Source organism: Suricata suricatta, chromosome 17, assembly GCF_006229205.1.
Source record: "Suricata suricatta isolate VVHF042 chromosome 17, meerkat_22Aug2017_6uvM2_HiC, whole genome shotgun sequence".
In the NCBI taxonomy this organism is placed as follows: domain Eukaryota; kingdom Metazoa; phylum Chordata; class Mammalia; order Carnivora; family Herpestidae; genus Suricata; species Suricata suricatta.
In genome coordinates this window covers 8899987-8914108 of record NC_043716.1, presented here as the reverse complement: position 1 = coordinate 8914108, position 14122 = coordinate 8899987, and the positions used below count along the sequence as shown (strand labels likewise).

Genomic DNA, 14122 nt, shown 5'->3' with positions numbered 1-14122 from the left:
CCTTCCGGAGGGCTGGGAGACCGACTCCCTCCGCTGGCAGAGCGCGGCTCCTACCTCGGCCGAGCTTCCTGGGTCGCCCTCACGCCAGGGCCCCTCAGGTCTCCCCTCGGCCTGCCGACGGCGGTCCCCTCGAGCCGAGACGGGCCGAGGCCGCGCCGCGCCCGGCCGAAGCCAGCGCGCTGCCACCGAGCACTCGGGCCGGGACCCCCGCCGCCAGTCGGCTGGTCTCGGCGCGCTCGGGGCCTTCCCCCAGGGCGTGGGAAAAGGAAGGATCCAAGGCCATGCCTCGGGCCCTGCGACCCCTCCGCGTCCCGACGGGACTGCAGCCGCCTGCTCTGGCGCCGGGCTGTTGGGAGGGAAGTCAGGTCCCCAGTGCTGGGAGCCAGCAGGGGGCACGTCGGACCTAGCCTGGACACTTTCCGGGGCCGCGGCTGTAATTCGCAGCGGGACTTCCCTGATATGTCAGGCGATGCTGATGTGTCCATGATTGTCGTTCCTTAATCTAAAGTCACACTCGTCGGAAGAGCCTGTGGCCCTCGCGACTACGAAGTGCGCTCTCTCGGCCCTACTCTTCTATAAAAGTGACTGGACGGTTCCTCGTAACCGTATGCTCTTCCTTCAGAGGAACCACCACTCCACATCCCAAAATTAAGAAGGAAGAACAAAGTTTATCAGGATAAGGAGCTAACCATACAATTATGAGAAAGTCACGCGTTTTAAGATCTGAGTTACAAAATGGTGCATTGAAGAGAGGAGGGAATTCACGATGGAGAGGGAGGGTATTTTCAAAAGCTTTTTAAACCCTTGGCGCTAAGGACAAGGATAGAAAACTGGACCGCAAGGGGTTTGTCTCTGAAATCAAAAAGGCGTCGTAGATGCTGCATAAAGTAGAGAAAACTAGATAAAAGAAGGTTTGGGAGGCGTCCTTATAAAACCACAACAGGAACGCGTCTAAAACCTCTGGCCCGCAAGACCGACTTAAACTCGGAACGCGAATTCAGCGAGCGGAGTTTTCCCGCCGGAGTCTGGGTCTGAGGCGGCCTTCCTCCTGCGCAGGCGCAGTGCCACCTACAGAGCATGGAAGCGGTGGCTTTTCTGTGTGTGGCAGCGGCGGCCCTAGGATGGGGCTTCCTCCGGGTTTGGGACTCTTGGGAATGCGTGAAGAGTCAGGAGCCGGCTGGCGTGCCGGGAGACGGAAGCAGGACCCTCCTGGTGATCGCGCACCCCGACGATGAAGCCATGTTCTTTGCTCCCACTGTGCTAGGCTTGGCCCGCCTGCGGCACCGGCTGTCCTTGCTCTGCTTCTCTGCAGGTAGGAGGCTGTAGGCGGGGTGCTGGGAGCCGGGGCTAGGAAGGGTGTTTAGGTGCCGGCTTATCTCAGTCGGCTTCTTCCTGAAGGGTTCTCTGCTGTAGGGAACTAAGTGAATACACCGAAGGTCCTTACTGTGGGCACTTCGCGGAGAATCCGGGGCCCCAGCCTGTGGATTGTCGGGGCCAGGTACTCAGGTGGATTGGGGGACGTCCCCAGCTTACGTACTTCACTGCCCGCAAAATTGAGCGCAAGAAATATGTTCATATTTCATTGCTTTCAATACCTGCATTTCCGTTGGGAACTGCGACTGCGCTCATTATTATATGGAACCTTTTTATATGCTAAATGGACCATGAATAATCTTACTGGGGGACCCCAAACAGATTCTAGGCTGTATCATGCCTGCTCAACCCTTAATCTTTTACTACTCAAGGTAGTAACGGACCTTCCCGATGCTTTTAAAAATCCATTTTGTCCTAGAATGATGCATATGTCAAACTAAAGAGATACTTACTCAGAGCATTAGACTAGAAAATAGTTTTATAGGCAATTTTAGGGTTCAACGCCACCAACTACCAGTGAAGAGGCCATCCTCCTTTTCCATACAGAAAAGATGGACTGAGAAAACAAAAATTGACCATGATACTGGACTATGGTGATACTTGCACGACTGTATAAGTGTAATTGAACTGTACACAGACAATGGGTGAATTTTACATATGTAAAATTATACCTCAATAAAGCTGTCTTTTTAACAAATGCCCATGACCGCTTTTCCCATTTGGTTGTGTGTCATTACACTTCTTTTTCTACACAGATTTTTTTTTTACAGAAATCTCGTAGTTTTATATTTTTCACTGAACATTATTTTTTGCTCATTTACCAAGTTTTTATTTAAAATGTATGTACACTGCACACTATTAGGATGGCCAGAATCCATCGCCATGACAACACCAAATGCTGGTGAGGATGTGGAGCATAAGAACTCTTATTCTTTGATGGTGGGAATGCAAAGTGCTTCAGCCACTTTGGAAGACTTGTTAGTTTGGCAGTTTCTTATAAAAACTAAACATGCTCTTACTGAACCATTTAGCAGTTGCCCTCCTTGGTATTTATCCAAAGGAGTTGAAAATATGTCCACCCAAAAACCTGCCTACAGACGTTTATGGCAACTTTACTCATAATTGCCAAAATTTGGAAGCAACCAAAATGTCCTTCAACTGGTAAATAGATAAATAAGTTGGTACCTCCAGGCCATAGAATATTATTCAGAACTGAAAAAAAAATGATCTAGCAAGTCATGAGAAAACATGGAGGAACCTTAAATGCATATCAATAAGTGAAGGAAACCAATCTGAAAAGGCTACATACTGTATGATTTCAACCATATGACATTCTGGAAAAGACAAAGCTGTATAAGACAGTTAAAAGATCAGTGGTTGCCAGGGGTTGGGATGGAAAGAAGGATGAATAGGAGGAACACAGGATTTTTCTATGACAGTGAAAATACTCTATGTTGTTATAATAATAGATACATGTCGTTATAAACCCGTAAAATGTACAACACCCAGAGTGAACCCTAATGTAAGCTATGGACTTTGGGTGGTTATGATGTGTCGATATAGGTTCATCAATTGGGGATCTATGTAAAATCTCTGTACCTTCCCCTCAATTCTGCTGTGAACCTAAAACTGCTCTGAAAAGAATAGATTTAGGGGCACCTGGATGGCTCAGGGGGTTGAGCATCCGACTTCGGCTCAGGTCACGATCTCACGGTGTGTGGGGTCCAGCCCTGCATCTGGCTCTGTGCTGACAGCTCAGAGCCTGGAGCCTGCTTCAGATTCTGTGTCTCCCTCTCTCTCTGCCTCTTCCCTGCTCCCACTCTGTCTCTCTCTCAAAAATAAATATTTAAAAAAATTTAAAAAGAATAATTTTAATTTAAAAAACCTTTTTAATTAAAAAAATTATATGCTAGGCCTTATTCTTGACCCTAGGAGTAAAATAATGAAAACAAGCTAGATTAGGATCATGTCCTTGTAAAACAATGTAAACTTACACATGTTAATGAGAACTAGAAGAATAATAGCCTTTTGTTTGTTTCAAATGTTTATTTAAATTCTAGTTAGTTCATACATAGTATAATAAAGGTCTCAGGATAATAGCCTTTTTTTAATTTTTTTAAATTTTTGATACAGGAGAGACAGAGCATGAGAGGGGAAGGGGCAGAGAGAGAAGGAGACACAGAACCAGAAGCAGGCGCCAGGCTCTGAGCTAGCTGTCAGCACAGAGCCCGACGCGGGGCTCGAACCCACGAACGTGAGATCTGACCTGAGCTGAAGTCGGAGGCTTAACCGACTGAGCCACCCAGGCGCCCCGGATAATAGCCTTTTAAACAGTTTCATAGATGGGGCCTGGGTGGCTCAGTCTGACTTCAGCTAAGGTCATGACCTAACGGTTCCTAGGTTTGAGCCCCGCATCTGAGCCCGCGTCATGCTCTGTGCTTAGAGCTCAAAACCTGGAGCCTGTCTTCAGATTCTGTGTCTCCCTCTCTCTCTGGCCCTCCCCTGCTCACGCTGTCTCTCTCTCTCAAAAATAAACATTTAAAAAGTTAAAAAAATAGTTTTATAGAGATAAACCTTAATTTAGTCATCCCTTTAGTGTATTTATATTTATTTAGAGGTCTTTTTCTCCCAATTTATCACTATTTCAGAAACAGTGAACATCTTTATGTATTTCATATTATTTCAATAGGACTGATTTCTAAATTTGGCTATTTCCAGGCTTTGCATACAACTTACACTCCCCAAAACATACCAATTTATAGTCTCCCTGACAAGTAATAAGAGTATCTGCCTTAATATAGTATGTTCTCTAGCACTGATTAACATTTCTTTATATTTACTTCTTGGTATAATACTTTTTCCCCTCAAAATCTTTTTGTTACCAATAAGATTAACCCATTTTTTAGTGTTTACTGAGAATGTGGGTCTAAGCACTTTTTTTCTCAGCTTGTCCTATTAAGGATATTAATTGCAAACAGATGCAGGTTACGGCCTCATTGTTTGCTTTTAATGGTATTTATGGTTTATATTACAACTGTGGGAGTCAACTTATAACAAATTTACTCCAAGTTCTATGAGAGAAACCTGGGTTTTATTTTCCAAGGATTATAGGTGCAGTGACTTCTTTAGGAAATTTCTCCTTATTTTTCAGCAGGTTGACCCAGAAATTAAAATTTTTTCAGGTGAAAATTATAAAGCATGCCTTTGGTACATATTAAACACACAGTGTCTTTGTCTTTCAGTGTTTCCTCTGAATCAAACTTGCCATTTAATTATTCTCTCTTTGGAGCACCTGGGTGGCTCAGTCGGTTAAGCGTCCAACATCAGCTCAGGTCATGATCTCACCGGTGGCTCATGGGTTCGAGCCCCAGGTCGGGCTCAGTGCTGACAGCTCAGAGCCTGGAGCCTGCTTAGGATTCTCTCTGTCCCCCCCCCCCCCCCCCCCCCCCCCACTTATACTCTATCTCTTTCCCAAAATGAATAAATGGTAAAAAAAAAAAAAAAAAAATTTTAAATCCCAAACTCATTAAAAAATGTATGGATTAAATATTACCCACACACTCCTAATTTATTTTAACATGAAAAACAGGGAGCTAATAACTTGTGATACAACAGTGAAAGCTGTAATGGCATGCTAGAGAAAATACAAGAGACACAAAATAGAGCAAAGCATGATTTCTCACCTCTGGGTTTTAGATTAATGAAACTTCTCCAAAGAGGTTTTCTTTTGAGCTCATCTTTAAAAATAGGAGTAGGTAGGGGCACCTGGGTGGCTCAGTCAGTTAAGCCTCCAACTTCAGCTCAGGTCATGATCTCACAGTTCTTGACTTCAAACCCCAAGTCAGGCTCCATGCTGACGGCTCAGAGAGTGGAGCCTGCCTTGGATTCTGTGTATGTGTGTGTGTCTCTCTCTGCACCCCTCTCTCAAAAATAAATAAACATTAAGATTTTTAAGTAACCTCTAGACCCAACCTGGGGCTCAAACTCACAACTGAGATCAAGAATTGCGCACTCCACCAACTAAGCCTGCCAGGCTCTCCTAAATGGCTGTAGCTTTTATACAGTATTATCTGATATGATGAGCCCTCTGATATGTTGTTCTTCAGACCTTTTTTCTTCCAAATACATTTCAGAATAAGATTGGTCATGTTCAAGGAAAAATGCATCTGGCATTTTCATTGGAATTGCACCAACTCTGTTGATGAGTAAAGGGAAAGCTGACCTATTTTCTATATAAGCCTTCCCATCTATGATTTTTTAGTCTGTCTCTTCATTTACACTGGACTTCTTTAATGTCTGTTAAACAGTTTGAGAATAAGTCTGTATGTATTGAGAAGATTAGTAATTCTGTTCTTTAATCTGTTTCTCATATCTGGAGGCTCTCTTTGCAAATATTATAGTCTTGTTACATTCTCATAGTTTGATGCTTTCTTTTATTTCTTTAAACATATTAAATGTCTATCTGTTTCTAATAAATCCAGTGTTTTTAGTCTATGTGTCAGATTTAACTCTTTGCATAACTCATTCTGAGTGACTTGTTTCCAAGTTTATTTTGTGAGTGTTTTTATTCCATTGTGAGCACATTTCCTGGAACCATATTTATGATAATATTTTGATGATTTATATTTGCTTCAGCCAGGCTCCAAACGGCACTACCCACCTTAGATCTCTCTAAACCAAGACTGAGATGTTTTCAGGCTATGGAGGTAGTATAAGTTTAGGGCCCAAAGCCAAGTGTGTCAGCTGTCTAATGCTGCCTAACAAGTTATCCCAAAACTTGGTGGCTTAAAACCAAAATGATTCCTTATCGCTCATGTTTCCAAACCAAGCACAGTAGTCTCTGCCCCACAATGCTTAGTGCCTCAGCTGGCCACCCCAAGGGCCATGGGCCAGAGCATCCACATATGGTAAATCCGTGTGGCCTGGGCTTCTTCACAAGCTGGTGGCTGGGTTCCTGGACAAGAACTGAGAGAGAGAGCGAGAGAGCACGAGCGAGCGAGCCTGTGCTGGGGGTAGCCACATTGCTTTTTATGGCCTAGCCTTGGAAACCAGGCAGTATCACTTTCCCCACATTCTGTTTGTCAAGGCAGTCACTGGTCCCATCCAGATTCAAGGAGGAAATAGAGAGAAATAGACTCCACCCATTGACTGGGAACAGCAAGGTCCTCTAAGTGCATGTGGGACCAGAAGTGTAGCAGTCGCTATTTTTGGAAAACACAGTGTGCCACACCAAGTGAAGACAAACATGTAGTTAACAGTTGTGTGGGTGACATTTTTCTTATTTTCCTTTACACTAGAAACAGGACCGGGACAGAGATGTAGCCCCACCATCTCTGTCTAGAGTGGGGTTTTTTCTAGTTCCTCTGCTGTAAACATTGCCTTTCAAAGGTCCTGTCTCCAAGAAGAGGTCTCTTTATTTGTGCCCAACCTTTATCTCCTCCTCCCCTGACTTTAGGCCATAGACAGATACCCTGGCTGCAGGTGCCCTCCGCCGGTCTGGATTTATGCTTCCCTGTTACTTAAAGACCTCCAAAAACAGCCCTTACTTTCTTGCTAATTCAGCCATGCATTCTAAAACATGCTTGCCTTTTATTTCTCGTGCTCAGGTATTCTGTCCCAAAAAGATCTCCAGACATCTGATTCACTTTATTTCCTAAAACAGAACTTAATCAGGTTATTTTTAATATTGCTTTTTAACTCTGAATAACTCTTCAACATTTTCCTTATTGAGATATATTTAGATCCAACCTCCAAAGTGTTAGTCTCTAACATTTTTCTTTCTGACCCAACACATTTGAGATTTCTTTATTTTTTTTAATGTTTATTTTTGAGAGAGAGACTGAGTGCAAGCGGGGAGGGACAGAGAGAAAGGGAGACACAGAATCCGAAGCAAGCTCTCAGCTCCAAGCTGTCAGCACAGAGCCCAACGCGGGGCTCAAACTCATGAACTGCAAAATCATAACCTGAGCCAAAGTCTGACGCTTAACCAACTGAGCCCCCCAGTCACCCCCACATTTGAGATTTCTAAGAAAGCATGACTTTAAATATTAACCTCAACCTGTTGAAAATGGAATAAATTAGTAATATTTAAAATATGACTTCTGTGTACACAGGAAACTAATGTTATACATCAATTTCATTTAATAAAAATCAAACAGAAAATTAAAAAATAAATAAAAGCATGAATTCTGTTTCTTTAAGGGAGTTACTGGAACTTCAAAACAAGACTTAAAGGTTACATATATTTTTAGTCCTAATTTATAAAAATAAATAAAATAAAAAGCTCATATTTCTATGTATACATGTGTCAATAAAATAGGTACTTTTCTCTTAGGTTTAGGTTGATAGGATCTCCATATGATCATTCCAACTAAGGACATAGGCATCCAAGGACTAACTGAAAACAATGCTTATTCATAAATGTTGATGCTGATGGGTTAACTGATAGGTGATAGGTTAGTTATTTATGAGCATTTTATATATTTCTAAGCATATATTTACTTACCTTTTTTATAATTAATCTTAGAATTTATAGGCCAGGTAACTTTATGCACAACCTCTATTTTGAACCCAACATATATAAAAATGTTTATGTATTGCTGAGTATTAACCTAATTAAAGAATGCTACATACTTTCTGAGCTTTTGTTTACTTAATAAGTTTGAATTTTAAAGGACTTGCTTACACTATGAAAAATCATAAAATAAATGCTAATAAACATCAGAGGAGAAGAAGGAAAATGCAGGAGAACTAATCTAATCGAAGTGTAGAAAGGGAATAATCAACAAAACAATGCATTTCAAAGAGCTTAGTATTGGAAACTTGTTACTACTGCTCATTGCAAAGAGTTGGACACTGTTCTCATGCAGTGCATACTTCTAGTCCCATCTGATACAAATATGCCCAGATCGAAAAAGACAGTTTCCCAAATAATTGGCCCTGTTAATGATGACCTATCTGTAAGTCACAGATCAGAGAAACTAACAAAAACTGATACTTCCCTTAGTAAAGTCAATATTAACGTACTTCTTTTAGGAATGATCAGAAAACACAGTACTTACTGAGTCTGAAACTAAGTAACATTGTGTAGCAACTATAATAAAAAATATATACAATACTTACAAGTAGGGTACATTGATTGATAATAGCATACGGCAGTGTTTCCCAGTCTTGACCACTTGATATTTTGTTTTTAATGATCTTTTAAAACCTTGTTCTACAGTTGTTGTTGTTTTAAGATTTTATTTTTAAGTAATCTCTACAGCCAATGTGGAACTCACAACACCAAGATCAAGAGTCGTGTGTTCCACTGACTGGGCCAGCCAGGCACCCCTCTACCAGTTTTAAAGACATAATTTCTTTTTTTACAGTGATAACTAGTAACTAAAAGATTTTTTTTATTCAATGCAAATCTAATTTTTTTAAGTTTGTTTATTTTGAGAGAAAGAGAGCACGAGAGGGGAGGGTCAAAGAGAAAGGGGACAGAGGATCCAAAGCAGGCTCTGTGCTTGACAGCAGAGAGCCCAATGCAGGGCTCAAACTCACAAAGCATGATATCATGACCTGAGCCAAAGTTGGATGCTTAACCAACCGAACTACCCAGGCACCTCATTGCAAATCTAATTTTTAAATATTTTTTGTTGTGGAAAAATATACATGACATACAGTTCACCATTTTAGCCATCATTAAGTATTCTGTGAGTGGCATTAAGTACATTCACAATACTGTGGAACCACCCACCTCCACTATCTGTCTCCAGAACTTTTTTATCATCTGGAGCAGAAGTCTACCTATTAAGCGGTGACTCCCTATTTCTTCCTCTCCCCAGCCCCTGTCAACTGCAAATGTACTTTCTGTCTCTAGAATAATTGATCTAGAATAATTTAATTATTCTAGATACTTCAAAGTTCATTCATGTTGTAGCATGAATCAGAATTTCATTCCTTTTTTTAAGACTGGAATAATACCCTCATTATATGTATGTATCACATTTTTCTTATCTGTTCATTTTTTTATGGACACTTGGGCTGTTTCCATTTTTTGGCTCTTGTGAATAATGCTGCTATGAACACAGGTATCCAAGTTATCTGTTTGAGTCTCTGTTTCCAGGGTCTTTTTAGTATAGACCTAGAAGTAGAATTGCAGAGTTACATGTTAATTCTGTGCTTAAATTTTTGGGGACTTGCCATCCTGTTTTCCACAGCTGCTGCATCATTTTATGTCCCCACCAGCAATGCACAAGGATTCTATTTTTTCCACATCCTCACCTACATCTGTAAGTTTTTTGTTTGTTTTTTGGGGACTCCAACTCAACAAACCGTGAGATCATGACCCGAGCTGAAACCAAGAGTCAGATGCTTAACTGACTGAGCCAGCCAGATACCTCTATTTTGTTTTTGTTTTTGTTTTTGCTACAGCCATCCTAGTGGGTAGAAATGATACCTCATTGTGGTTTTGCCTTAATTTCCCTAAGGACTAATGATAGTGAGCATCTTTTCATGTGCTTATTGGCCACCTGTCTATCTTTGGAAAACCATTTTCTGTTCAAGTAATTTGACTATTTTTTAGGATTTTTTTTTTTTTTTTTTTTTTTAGTGTTTATTCATCTTTGAGAGAGAGAGCCTGGAGGAAAGGCAGAGAGATGAAGAGATAGCATCTCAAGTGCTGACAGCACAGAGCCCCAAGTGGGGCTCGAACTCATGAACCTTGAAATACAACCTTAGCCAAAACCAAGAGTCGGATGCTTAACTGATTGAGCCACCAGGCACCCCAATTCTAGTTTCATTTTTAAAACATGATTTCTCCAGCTGGGTTTTGTGGACATGTTCTACTGGAAGAGAGTCTAGCTCTTTGGGTTTCAACTTCCTTTGGGGAACCTAGGCCTTTGGGTTCTAGGAACACTGCCTCCTCCTTTTATCTGTCCACCCTAATGTTGCTAATTACTTCTTGCTGTCACCACTTTACTGGTCCCTGATTGGTCCTCAGATCTTCCACCAGTTACATATCATTAAACTCTTACTTATGTAAATATTAGGCATGGGTTCTGTTTTCCTGGGTAGACCTTAACTGGTCCAGAACCTGAAATCCTTCATTTTATGGTTGAGCAAATGTTGGCCTTTTTTTCTTTCAAATGTATTTTAGAATTAGGTTGGTCATATTCAAGAAAAAACCTTGCTAGCACTCTTGAAACCCAGGAGCTTAAGGAATTTCTTCAATATTCATACAGTTAATAGAAAGTATTGAGCCTATGATGTTTCAATTCTCAGTCTATTTCTCATTTTAACAAATTAAAACTTACAAGGTAGGGTAACTAAAGGAGGGAAAGAGGGACTTTATATATATATATAAAACATATATATATATAAAACATAGTTAAAATAAAAAGGAACATCATATATATATTATATATATGTGTGTGTGTGTGTGATTTTTAACTATGTAAGCATTTTACCCACTTAGAATAAATTAAATTTTAATTTTAAAGTAAAGTAAAATGTTTACACTTATACACTATGGTGTATAAGTGTGGGTCTTTACAAAGTGGCTTTTATTTCTATTAAATGTCATTATGATTACTAGTAATTATTGAGAAATATGAGTTATTACAAGATGGAAGACTTCACTAAGCATAGTTATCCATAAGCTTATCAGTTACACACACACACACATACATACATACACACACACGCACACACAATGTAGTTCTATGTAAACAAATCTACATTAATCCCCTTTATTTTCTGTTTGAATAATAATCTCCAAACCTTTTTGGGTCATATTTTCCTATTGATAAAAACTTTTGAGCACATACTCCCATTATATGTAGATTTATTTATAATTATAATACATGGACCACTGAACTAATGTGTACATTATAAAACATTATCAAAAGTTGATATTTATGAAGGACAAAGTTAACAAATTAAGAGGAAAAGTTCCAAAGCGTTTCTTCTCCCCAACAGACAGCCTTGTGCATCCCAGTGTGCACCTACCCTACCTGGACACAGTTCTTTATTTTGTTTTTAACGTTTATCTATTGAGAGAGACAGAGAGCACATGAGTGTGTGTGTATGTGTGTGTGTGTGTGTGTGTGTGTGTGTGTGTGTGTGTGTGTGTGTGAGAGAGAGAGCGGGGAGGGGCAGAGAGAGAGGGAGACACAGAATTCAAAGCAGGCTCCAGGCTCCGAGCTGTCAGCACAGAGCCCGATGCACAGTCCGAGCCCATGGATTGTGAGATCATGAGCTAATAAGCCAAAGTCGGGCGATTAACCAACCAAGCCCCCCAGGCGCCCCTCGACACACTTCTAAAGCGCGTCATTAAGAGCTGCTGCAGGATCTCAGACACTTATTTTGTTGAAGCGCCTACATGTTCACCAAACTGAGGGAAAATATTTAACATGATCTCTGACATTAACTCCCTAACCCATTCTAAGTTCCTTAATTCAAACACAAAGCAATCAACTCCTTAGCCTCCATTCCAAGCAGTTTCTCACAATCCTGAGAAGCTGATGTGCACAGACTCTGGCCTTAGGAATCACATCGCTAGAGCATATTAGTCTCTTTATCACCAAAGATCAAGGAACCTGGAGATGAAACAGGAGACAGTATGTGTATGGACTGGAGAGGAACCTAAAGTAGAATGACCGTCATCAAGTTGATGATAATTTCTATCTGACTTTTCTTTTAAAAAAGTTAAAAAAAAAATTGTGATGAGGACAATATAAACTACACTATTATCTGGAGCCTTTTTAGGATTAGTCCCTTTGTTGGATACAGTGTAATGACTGTCTGCTTCAGACAGTTCAAAACCAGCTCTGAATAACTCCTGCCAAAGTTGAAAGGTCTCGTGTGGGAGTTTTTCTCAGCATTATCTGGCCAGTAAATGACACCTCTGTTCAGTGCTTTATGTGTGCCTGGGTGCAGGTGCGGGACACCAGGATGACACAAGTTGATTGAGACTTTGACTTTTAAGGTCAATGACATTTAGGAATTAATAATCCAAACATGGAGAAGAGTTCATATTTATGAGCAGAATACTGGAAATGATTCCTTGCCAGGGGAAGAGTGAAAGACTTCCCAGAGGGAATGCCATGTGGTCAGGACAATGAAAATGAATTGTAATTCAGGAAGAAAGGAAGCAGAGCCAGGGGAGGGTAAAGATAAGGAGGTGGAGGAAAGAGAAAACAGTCCTGACCTGGATGGATGTGTATGGCCTCATGTAATCGTCAGGAACGCCTTTGGAGATGACCATGTCTCCACTTTACAGGTGGGGAAACTGTGGCTCAGGAAAGTTAGGTCACGAGCACACATTACACATGCAATTCTCTGCTGGAGAGTTGAATTAAAGGGTGCCTTCGCTAGACAATTGCTCGTAGGTGCAGTTTAAGTGGTACTAAAACTCGCCTGTATATTATTTGTAAGGATACAGGGAAGCTCTACTTACCAGAGCGATCCTTAGGAAATAGAGTACACGTGTTGGGAAAATAAAGGTTATATAAGCTATTCGGGGCACTGATGTGGTCAAGATCTCCAGGGACACATTTTCCTGTAATACTTAAGAATAAGAGCCTCTTCTTTAAAGAAATGTTTAACAGATACTGGAGTACTATCGATTTAAAGGGGCCCAAACTACTAGCATTTCCAGGTACTAACTTATTCTGAGTACTTAGAAAAGAATGAGTTTTAAATCTGCTTAACTCCAAATGCAGTGGTCTTGGCAATGTGCAATACTGCCTGTAACATGCCACTGAAATGCAGATGGACAGAGGGACAGACAGATAGGAAGAGATGGGGGAGCATCAAATGGTGCTTCTAAAGACGGACTGGGCTGCCGGTGGTCTTCTCCCCGGGGGAGCCTAGTGTTGTATTTTCTTCAACTTTTTCTCATAACCACGCATTTTTCATGCAGCTTAAGTCCCTTAAGGAACAAGATAAGAATGAGTAGATTGATACATTTTCACTGTTAAAGCAATCTACCACTGTACATTTGTTATCTTCAGGAAATTACTACAATCAAGGGGAGATTCGTAAGAAAGAACTCTTGCAGAGCTGTGATGTTTTGGGGATTCCACCCTCCAGTATAATGATTATTGACAACAGGTAATTTATCTTTCAAAAATGTAGAAATTCTTCGGCAATAAATATGCAGTGGTACGCTCAAAAGACACAAAAAAACGAATGTGGGTGGGTAAGAACATCTTATTTGAGAAGTCTACTTAAAATAGTTTCACATTTGTTTTTAAGTGACAGTGTAATGCAAATAAGTGTTTTCAACGTCTGTTCAGATTCTTCTCTGAAGATAGCTACTTTCATCTTTAAAAAAAAATTGTTACGAAATTTTCAAAGCTACACAGAAGTATAAAGAGCAGTGTCGGGAGCCCCCATATGCCTCCTCCTAAGCTCAGTTAATTATCAGGCCTTTGTTATTATACTTGCTTCATCCAACAACTTGTGTGTGTGTGTGAAGCTTTTTTAAAGAAAATCTAGTCCTCAGGTCATTTCACCCCTGCATACTTAGATACACCTCTCTTAAGAAGATAGACATTTTTTTTCCTATGGTCACAATGCCATTATCATATCCAACAAAATTCATAGTAACAATTCCCTGGTGTCCCCCAACACCTACCTAGCCCATAGCTATTTGTCCAAGTAGCTCAACGTCTTTTTATAGTTGATTTGTCCACGGCAGGATGTAAATGAGTCCACACACATACTTGGTTGATATTCTGCGTTTCATTGTCCCTTCCTC

At 40.7% G+C, this 14122-nt stretch overlaps 2 protein-coding genes across 21 annotated transcripts in view; one reads left to right on the top strand and one right to left on the bottom strand.

The window, feature by feature from the left end:
• Positions 1 to 74, bottom strand: part of NCOR1 (nuclear receptor corepressor 1) — a 159439-nt gene extending 159365 nt beyond the window's left edge. For all 14 annotated transcript variants that reach the window (XM_029928085.1, XM_029928086.1, XM_029928096.1 and 11 more), the window contains exon 1: positions 55 to 74. The gene's annotated coding sequence lies outside the window, so the exon portion shown is untranslated. The remainder of the gene's footprint in view (positions 1 to 54) is intronic.
• Positions 75 to 904: 830 nt separating this feature from the next.
• The window catches only part of PIGL (phosphatidylinositol glycan anchor biosynthesis class L), an 81372-nt gene continuing 68154 nt past the window's right edge, over positions 905 to 14122 (top strand). For all 7 annotated transcript variants that reach the window (XM_029928109.1, XM_029928103.1, XM_029928108.1 and 4 more), the window contains exons 1-2: positions 905 to 1312; positions 13374 to 13473. In XM_029928109.1, the coding sequence (XP_029783969.1) occupies positions 1078 to 1312; positions 13374 to 13473 (335 nt within the window). In that variant the 5' untranslated portion in view covers positions 905 to 1077. The remainder of the gene's footprint in view (positions 1313 to 13373; positions 13474 to 14122) is intronic.